General features: G+C 52.2%; 1 protein-coding gene across 1 annotated transcript in view; it reads left to right on the top strand.

Annotated features, from left to right (window-relative positions):
* Positions 1–10,092, top strand: part of IGFBP5 (insulin-like growth factor binding protein 5) — a 15,765-nt gene that overhangs the window by 3,916 nt on the left and 1,757 nt on the right. The window contains exon 2 of the mRNA XM_005883389.2: positions 9,338–9,570. Coding sequence (XP_005883451.1) covers positions 9,338–9,570 — 233 coding nt within the window. The remainder of the gene's footprint in view (positions 1–9,337; positions 9,571–10,092) is intronic.

Genomic DNA, 10,092 nt, shown 5'->3' with positions numbered 1-10,092 from the left:
GGGGCCCTGCATTTTATTTCGCCCAATGGAGGGGCAAAGATACATATAGAAACACAGGGCAGAGTGTCTGAGACTGGAGAGAGGCGGGAGACGAGTTATTTATTGGGTGGGCCAAGCTCAATAATATGGGTGAGCTGGATCGATCGAGTCGAGGAAGGGCCGGGCTTGGGCATTGTTTGCAGGACTCTTGTGGCTTTGTGGGGGGAAGGGGGGGCTGCTGCACGCATCTTTGCCCTGGTCTGGGAGATCTCTGCTCTGCCAGGGAGACATTAAATTGGGGGTGCGGGAAGAAGTTGATTCTGGGTTTCAGTGCCGTCATTGAGAAATAAGAGAGAAAGAAAGAAAATATGCTTCTGGAGAAGAAAAAAAAAAAAACCTCAATAAAAATGAATTAAGTCTTTGCTTCTTTTAGGGGTTTGGCCTCCATCACCCTAGCTTCCACTCCAAACCTGGTCCAAATGCCATGCTGAAGTCCAGTTCCAGAGTTAGGTTTCGTGACCAAATTTGTGTCTGGGTTGAACAGGATCATGGAAAACCGACGCAGGCAGATTCCTTTCCCACCCGCACCCCCTCCCTTTGAAACAAGTCTGTGAAAGGCTGACTGCGCCCTGCGCCGAGGAAAATGGGGTTGGGAAGACAAGAGATGCTGCTGCTTTTCATTTGACTCTTCTTACTTTCCCCTACCCCACCCCCACCCCTCTCTGCCGGCTGGAGGAGCCAGCACAGTTGGCCACATTTTCTTTCCATTTCAATCTTCCCTTCCACATCCCTCCCTCCAACTCCCCCCTCCCTTTCTCCAACCCCCAATGGCCAAGGGATCCCCTTAGGCAGTGGTTCTCAACCTTGGCTGCACATTAGAATCACCTGGGAACCTTTTTAAAATCCTGATTTCTGGGCCTCATCCTCCGGAAATTCTGTTTCTTTGTTATGGGGTGAGGCCACCACATTAGTAACAAAGAAACAGAATTTCCAGAGGATGAGGCCCAGAAATCAGGATTTTCAAAAGATTCCCAGGTGATTCTAATGTGCAGCCAAGGTTGAGAACCACTGCCCTAAGGGCTTGAGTTTTAAGTCAGAGCAGCTGTGAGTTAGTCCCAGGGCTTGGCTGGATTTGAGCGGGCAGGTGGGCTTGCAGCTGTAGGGGGAGAAGGGGCTGATCCCAGGAGCCAGAGGTCACTGTGAGGGTTACAGCAAAGGGCATGGGAGCAAGAATCCCAACAGAAGCCCTTTAATAGGGGAGGGAGGAGCTATGGAGAAGAAAAGGTGATTCTTATCTAAAGATTTTACTTTGTACCTGAGCAATGCCTCTGAAACTTTGAGTTATTTAATGTGTGAAAAATAAAACTTTAAAGAAGGATCACCATACGCCAGGCCCACTGCATCCAGAAGCTGGAAGAACACCATAAAGGGTCCAGGCACCAAGGAGGAACCAACCAGGAAAAGGAATGGCTGTGGTAAGAGACAAGGAGGCAATTTGAAGGGGTTTTGTTTGAGTTGTTGTTTCGCAGTTTTACTACAGTTGGTCCAAAAGTTGCAAATCCCCAGAGATCAGCCTTAAATTGCCAGCTGTATATGTTTTTGATACTTGCGAAAATAAATAAGTAAATAAACAAGGAAGCCAGTTCTAAGCGTCTACTCCACTTTCCCCTATATCCAGAGAATCCCCACATTTTTTTTCAAGTTCCATTTTTTCCATGATTTCTGTTACAATGTCTCTTTTTTTTTTTAATATAAATCCAAAGGAGTGAGTGGAAATCTCTATACAGGGCAAAGTGCCCTTTCCTGCCTAACCACTTGGCTTAGCAAGGTCCTAGCGTCTCTCCAGGAATTGTCTGGGTATTAGCCAAAGAATGCTAAAGCTCAAGGAACCCACACAATCCTTGAAGTCAAGGCCCTCATTTTACAGATGGGACGCTGAAGCCCAGTGTGCGGAGTCACTTGCCCACAGTTAGGTGCAGGGTTAGTGGTAGAATGAGGACTAGAATTCAGCTCTTCCGTAGTGGTTTGAGGGTCCCATTTTGCTCTTCCTGACTTTCTTCACTGCGCACCGGGCTCTGGCCTGGGCCCAGCCTAACCTGCAATGAGGCCTTTGGCAAATATCACCTGATGACATCATCCCATAGTGAGGGTTGTGAAGATGAAATAAGAGCTCAGAACTTGAGGGTGCCCCATCTGACCGCTGCTGGCGCGCAGAGGTGTTTAATGTGGGCTCCAGGTATTCCGAACCTGGATTGTCCCACCACACCTGTAATGTCTCTCTGACCCCAGCGAAGATGGCCCTCATTCCAGACCCTTTAGGACAGCACTTTCGATTGAAATATAATACAAGCCACATCTGTCAGATTTTCTAGTAGATACAGGTGGCCACCAGCAAGTCCCTCCCGCACCTGAGAGGGAACTGCTCTCTCCACACTCTCCTCCTCCCTGAAAAGAGTCAGAGAAGAAAAGAGTCTGAGCTTTGATTAATGGACAGGAAATGATTCCCTTGTTTGACTCATACCAAAGCCTGTCTCCTCAGGGGGACCAGGGAGAGTTCAAACTACCTGCTCCCTGCCGCCCCCTTCTGGTCATGTAGGTCATGTAGGGAATGTGGCTGCCTAATTGTAATGTTCTGAGTGGGCTGTGCTGAGTCATGAGTGGGAATGTTGCCAGGTCAGAGAAATGAGCCAGAGTTTCCTCCCCCTCCTCATCTCCCATTTTTCCATTAAGAGGCTGCTCCCTACCTAGCCCTTCCACTCCTTCCGGTGTGGGGTGTGTAGGGAAAAGATAGACATTTCTACTGAGCATGCTCCACCTTCCCGCTCCTAGAGAAACCTGCCTGGAGACACTCATCTTGGGAGTCGTGCATTAGTAATTGGTTAGAGGTGCATTTCTTATGTGTCAATTTATTACCAGTTGTCTCCCAGGGATCAAGAAATGTGTACCAGAGTCCTGAATCCTCCGTGTTGTTAATATTATTATCCCATCCCTGGGACCACTCGAAGTCATCGTGGTTTCCATTCAGCTACTTTATTTCTCTCCCTTTGGATGAAGAATAATCAAAATGGGGGGGGGGGGGGGGGTGAAGAGGATCCTTTCTTTACCTCTGCTCCCTGGATGTGAGTGCAACCCCACCTTTCGATCTGGGGAAGTGTCACCAACTTGACAGCTGCCACCTCTACCCTGTGGAGAGTGGCTGGCCACCTTTCCTCTCTCCATCTGTAGGGAAAATCCAGTGCCTTAGTGCAGCGTGAAGGAATGGGATTAGACAGAGGCACGAGCTCCCAGGGTGAGTTCTCTGTGTGGGGGCTGGTTCCCAGAAGCACTTGTGCAAAGTCCCTCTCACCTGGGGTTGGCCATCGATTCCCCAGAGACAAGGATAGAGCCATCACTTTCTGGATGCAGAACTGTCTGCATCCAGGGAGGCTTAGAGCTTGTGGTGTACAAGGAGATGCCAGGTGCCAAGCAACCAAGTTTTTAGTTGATGATTGGAAGTGGGGAGGTGAAAGGCAACAGAGACCTGTGCCAAGAGGTAATTAGCACATACCAACTCACTTATTCCCCATAACAGCCCTGTGGAGAAGGGGCTGTTGACATCCTCCCCATAACTCAGATGAGAAAACCGAGGCAAAGAGGGGAGAGAGAGAGACTAAGAGTGGTCAAAGTAAACCTGCACTGAGGCTTATGAACTATCAGCAGCAGCCTCGTCTTCCTCCCAAGGAGGGTAGCTGGGTGTTAAGGACGCGTAGCCCGGCTATGTTTATCCGCTTTGCTATATGATGTCCTTATTTCTCCTCGCAGGATAGAGATGTGACACACCCGCGCTGGTCAACTTTGCTGTTGGTTCAGGTGCCTGCCCACGTTAGTTGTCTGGCCTGAAATGGGGTGGGGGCTGGAAAGGAGCTCAGCAGGGCAAGGCTTTTGCCCCCACTGTCCAGTCACGACTCGGAACCTGCTCCCACCGCTGCCATTCACCCCAAGTCAGCAGGACTCCCCTCTGCGTCCTCTTGCAGCTCCTCCCATCTGGCACCTGAGGATGGTGGCTGTTTGGGTTTGCTTTCCTCTTGGAAAGTCAGTGCTTTTTTCCTTCTCAGCTCATAATTCTCATTAAAAGGAGCCCAGAACATACACGTCTGTGACTGACCACAGAGGAAAAGAAAACAGTGTCTTTCCAGAGGGACTGGACAAGGCAGACATTGGTTAGAGGTGGAATGGGCAGGAGGGGAGGTGCTGCAGCTCCCCTGGAAGGCTCCCAGCCGCTCCCTCGCACCCCGCCCCTTTCTCTCTATGCAGAGGCACCCACATGCAGTGTAATTGAGTCATTTGGCATCTGCAGCTGGGAAACAGACTTCCGGAGACTGAGACATGCCCTATGGTTTTTTAAACAGTGAGCAGCAGACCCATCATTTTCCTATAGCCTCGGGTCGTAGCAAAGAGCAGGAGGCTGCCATTGGCTAGGAAACAGGGCAGGGTGCGGAGGGGAGGGGACGTGGAGCATCTAGCCATACCCAGCCATAGATCTGTGCCCTCTGACCAGCTGTCCAGTAGAATTTTCTGCAGTGATAGGTGTGGCTATTGAGTACTTGAAATATGGCTAGAGCAGCTACAGAGTTGACTTTATAATTTGATTTCCTCTTTATTCATTTAAATAGCCACATGTGGCTAGTGGCTGCTGTATTAGACAGTGAAGCCTGAGACCAGAGAGAAGCCCAGCCAATACAGGGGACCCGTCCATCTGTCCCTGTCCTGTGAGGCTCATTGCTCTGCCCCCTCACTCCCTCTGTGGCAGTTATTGTGCTTAAAGACAGTGGGCCCAGTGAGATGGCCTCTCAGGGCATCCACTGAGCTCTAAGGTACCCCAGCTTACAAACAGAAAGGCCTCTAGGCCCACTTCCCTTTGTCTCTTGTGTAGATCGATGCATCTCTCCATTTAAAGATTATTTATGGCGTACCATTCACCAGAGAGACGAAGATAAATGACGAGCCTCTGCCCTGAAATTATTGTTTAAATTCCAGAGGGAACCAGGATGAGAGCCAGTGGAAACCCGGCTCCCTTTTCATCCCTCGTAGAGAGATTCTGGGCGAACCCATCTTGTCTTCTGGCTGGAAAAAGAGACTTTCCTCTCTCCAGGTCCAGGTGGCCTGGCAAGGCCCTACATTCCTCCTGAGCTGTGAATTCCAAGTACGCCTCAGTTTCTTCCGTTTCCGAAACGAAGTCACAAGGTCTGGGCCACCCAGTTTTCTCTGAAGTTAGATTATGAGGTTAAGATAGAATGGGAACTACCACCAGCCTGGGAGCTGGCTGTTAATGATGCCAGGGAGGGACTGAGAGCCCCAGGGTGGGAGGTCAGATTGCAGGGAGCAGCAGGTCCCTGGCTGGACCCATCCATCTCTGTAACCAGGGAGCGGGGTGGTGTGAAAATGTTTCTTAACATAGGCCTGTCAATGTTGCTAAAGCATCCTGTCCCTACCAGATAACAGCGGCAGCAAGAGGGCACATTGGAGACAGTGGTGGAGCCTGGATGGGGAGTATGCTTTGGGCACCTGTGCTGTGGGTAGATCTGCCCACCCTAGGGTGCCTCTGGGTGCATAGCGGCCAGGCTGCACCCAGACACCCTCTGTGTTTGCTGGGACATGAGAACAGTGTTCCTCAAACAGGTGTTCATGTGAGCACAGGGAGGGCCCATGTACCCGTCTGTGCCTCTGTGAATGTTACTGCACCCTTGTGGGTGGGTAGCAATGGCCAGCATAACATGGCAGGGGCTGGGCTATCGGAGAGCTGGTTGGTTGGCAGGACTGGGGGTAGAGCAGAATCACAACCCACCCCAAAGGTAAATATCAGGACAATATGATAGCTCTCACTCTCTCTGTCATTGGCAAAATCATGGAACTAAACGAGAAGGAAACAATACTGAGCATTCCACATCTCCCATCCTCTGCAGAATCCTTTTGAAATGACATCTAGAGATGGGAAGGGAGGTGCCAGATATGTCTCACTTCTTCCCCTGATCACTTTTCAATTGCAGATGAAAGAAACAGCTGAGGGTTATGCACAGATAGAGCCTTGCCCCCCTCCCCCTCCAGTTCCCACACCTGCCTTCTCCACCCTCCCGCCGTGAGTCCTCTCCAGTCCTCGCTTGTCCAACTCCCTGACACTTTAAATACGTGCTGCAGACCCACATAGAGAAGGAGAGGGTTTGGTGGTTGTCAGAGAAACAGGCACACAAATTCCAGATTTTAAAAATCACTTACAGTCCCTAGCAATAAGCACCCAGGCATGCTGTGTGGTCTTCAGTCTCCGTCGCCACCTACTGGCCATGTGGAGGTAATGACATGTTTGTCCAGCAGGTTCCAGAACCCACTGCCCTCTTCTGTTCCTTGCTGTTCAGGCACAGGACCACCTCACCAGGAAGTCCTCCTTATATCTCACCTAAATCCCTTCCACAACCTCAGTCCGCTTTCTCTTGATGAAATAGCTCAGGAGCTGCTAGTCTACTTGTGCCTTCCTGCTTTATCTCAGACTTAAAGCCTTCCCAAATCGAAAGCCTATTTATGACTCAAAGCAGCTGAGTGGGGCCTGCTGGCTCTGGCATTCCAGCTCTGGGTCTGCGTTCCAGCCCTTTCATCTCCCTGGTGCTGCCCTGGCTCCGCTCCAACTTTCCACTGTCTCTCTGGAGCCTACAGGTGACCACAAGACCCTGATGAGTATCTTTGATACTCGACTCTCCCGGTGCCTAAGTAATAGGTCCCATGGGGTTAAGTGGCACCCAAAACCAGGAGGCACATCAAAGCTCTAAGCCTGCCTTTCAGAGCAGCAAAAGAGCCAGCATTGTGGGGAGGGTGCTCCCAGGAGGCCCGCCCTGGTGAGGCCAGCGGAAGGAAGAAGAGAGGGTTTGCAAAAGTGTTTTGAGCTCCTTAAAGTGGATACAGTTTGTTTGCCAGTGTCATCACTGCTTAGCCCAAAGCAACTTGAACACTTTCAGAGAAAAGACTAAGAGACTAGATGGCCTATGGGGAGGATCTCAGGTGCTGGTCCAAACCCCTGGAGGCGAGCAGCTTCCTGGGGTCTCTCCCATTAGAGAGGCGACCCCTGAGCTTGGCTTCGCAGGTATCCCACACGTATCCCTGAAGACAATTTGCCGGTCCTCCAGGCCAGGCCAGAGCAGCCCGGAAGGAAACACTCATCTCTCTCCCATGGTCAGCACCCAGCCCCCTCTCCCTCCTCCCCTCACTTCATCTAGTTACAATCTTAATTGGAGAAGGGGCATGACCACACACCACACACCCCAGAATGCCCCAGCCTTTCAATGGCAGCATCTCTTGCCCTCTCCCCTACCCCAGTGGTCAAATGCGTTTTGAGGATTAGAATGCTTAGTTTTGCCCAGAGAGGTTGAAGGAAGTGTCTCCAGTCCCTCAGTAAGACTGGCTCAGTGACCCGTCCATGCCGTAGTAGGCTTTTCCTCTCCCTCCCCGCGCCCCCCCCCACCTTTCCCTAAGACCTGAGCCTCAGGCATGGGCCTTAATTACTAGATAAGAGAGCCCTAGCCTTTCTATTTGTACAGAGTCCTCCAAATCACCAGTGCTCCTCTCTGCATCCCACCCCCTTTCTAGCTCTCCCACAGCCAACAAAAGTAGGTCTACCCCAGAGCATCACTCTATCAGCTAATTCCTGGAAGGCTGCATTCCACCGACCCGGCGCATCATGTGTTGATGAATCATCACAGCGGGTTTGGCTACAGTAGACTTCCAGCACTAAGTCAAGACGAGGTGGGAAGTCGGACTGAAAGGCCAAAAGTAGGGGCAGGGATCCTGGTGTTGAATTTGGTTTAGGGAGAGTCTGCCCCTGTCTTTGTTGTTTGCTTTCTGCTCGTCCTCTTCCTCTCCTGGGATAAGTAGCCAAATCAACTAACCGCCCAGAGCCCTGCCAACCTGCGGAGGCTTCTTCCGGGCGGGGAACTTCCCTGCCAGGGCCTTTAGGACAGGATTCCTGTCCAATTAAATGTGACAAATCCAAGCCAACAGGCAAACAGGTGCCTAGGTGCTTCCTGCCACCTGCCATCCTGACCAACTTTGGCCCAGTCTCCAAATGCCTTTCTTAACACACACCTGTAACTTCCCCTGGGCTGAGAGCTCCTGCCCTGGGGACACAAACAGTGCCTTCTCGCCCATCTTCTCTCCCCCAACTCCTCCCCTCATCCCACCTGCTCGGATTCCTCTCCTATTTTCCATCGCAGTGCCTTGCCCTTAAGTTGAGTCATTTAGGGTCACCTCAAAGCCCTTTGTTCTTTTTCTGAATTTGACAAGAGGGCAATGAAGATAGGGCCCCCCTGCACCGGGCCTCTTGACTACATCCTGCCCCCCTCCCCCCACCGTCTGCATAGGCTGGTGGGGTTAAGGAACTGAGACGAGAAACAGGGACCCAGAGGAGGGTGCCTGTAAGATAAGAATTAACTGGAAATCTGTGGACCGAGAAAAGGCTGCGGGCGGGGGGGGGGAGGAATTAACAGGTCAACAATAAATGAACAAAGTCCTACTTCTTTAAAGGTCATAAGTCAGCTAAGTATAGACTGTCACCAAGTCACCCCTATATATAACTGTGCCAGCCCAGCCAGCTGTCGGCCTCTCTTGGCCTGGAGCTGTGTTATGTTCCAGCCCATCCAGGGCCCAGAGCACAGAGCCAGCTCTGAGCCAGTGCAGGGAGGGAGGCCTCAGGGTTCTGCGTTCCCCGGACCTGCCAGCACTGTTCCCCTCCAAGCCCCACATCTCTGGCTTCCCAGGTTCCCTTCCCCTGCTAGCCCAGACCCCCAGGACCCCCCCCTGCCCCCCGTTCCCCAAATCCAAGCAGCTCAAGTCCAGCAGCTCTGAAAGCATAAAAACCCCACAGGCGGGTACACGTGGACTTTCCTGTCCACGCCCTGGTTGCTCCCTATTTCCTCCGACAGCCAAGATCTCCAGGTTGTGCCACACCAAAGCCACACCTCCAGCCACCGCACCATCTACTTAGCCCCATAAGCAAGCCCTGCCCAGGCCTGAGCCCTCCCAAAGGCCACTTCCCTCCCCTTCCTCTTTCCTGCCCCCAGAATGTCCTCTCCCTCCTGTCAAACTTCCCTCGATAATCAGTTTGACTTTTTCAACACACCCCCAACTCCATAAAGTCTTCCTAGATTCGCGCTATGGGACTCCAGCCCTGCCAGCAACTGCCCTCCACGTACACGAGTGCTGACTCTTATGCCCTGGTTCTCATTTAGGCTCCAGGAGGGCAGAGACCCCCTCTCTTCACACCAGCTTCAGAGTCTTGGGCTCTGCACATCTGTGTCTCGGCCCCAGAAGCTGACCCTCTGCTTCCTTCTCCCTGCAGATCGAGAATCCCAGGAGCACGAGGACCCAACCACCGCTGAGGTGGCCGAGGAGACCTACGCCCCCAAGACCTTCCGGCCCCCCAAACACTCCCGCATCTCCGAGCTGAAGGCCGAGGCCGTGAAGAAGGACCGCAGAAAGAAGCTGACCCAGGCCAAGTTTGTGGGGGGAGCTGAGAACACTGCTCAGACCCGGGCCAACGCTGCCCCTGAGATGAGACAGGAATCCGAGCAGGTGAGTACCAAGGATCCCCACGATTTCGTCGGCATCCACACCCCGCAGCCTCTGCCACCGCCCTGACTTGTGTCTAAATGAGCATTCATGGCAGGAGGAGATGCTAGACCTAGTGCAGGACCTGCCACTTATAATAGAGAGCTTTTAGAGCTTACATTCACCAGGACCCAGGGTTTGTCTGAGTGAGCAGGCGTAGAGGCAGTACATAGAGGCAGTATGCAGGGAACGTGCCAGCCAGCCACTGCGAGCACAGAGCAAGTGCCAGGAGTGTGAACGGCTGGAGGCTGTGTCCTCACCTAGGCAGATGCCGGCCATTCTCCTAGAGCATCCACAGAGGACCATCTCCAGACATCACCACTCAGAGGCATGGAAGAGCTGAGGGTGGGGAGCAGCGAACAGATGGGACAATGTGCCTCTGTGCCTGGTCAAATGCAGGTTTTGCACACTGTATACACCCGGTGCATAACAGGTCTTGGGTAGCAGCTAATTGGAACAAAAGGTGGTGGCTTTTCCCACAGAACC

This window comes from Myotis brandtii, unplaced genomic scaffold (assembly GCF_000412655.1).
Source record: "Myotis brandtii unplaced genomic scaffold, ASM41265v1 scaffold79, whole genome shotgun sequence".
Lineage (NCBI taxonomy): Eukaryota > Metazoa > Chordata > Mammalia > Chiroptera > Vespertilionidae > Myotis > Myotis brandtii.
This window is presented reverse-complemented; position numbering and strand designations above follow the sequence as displayed.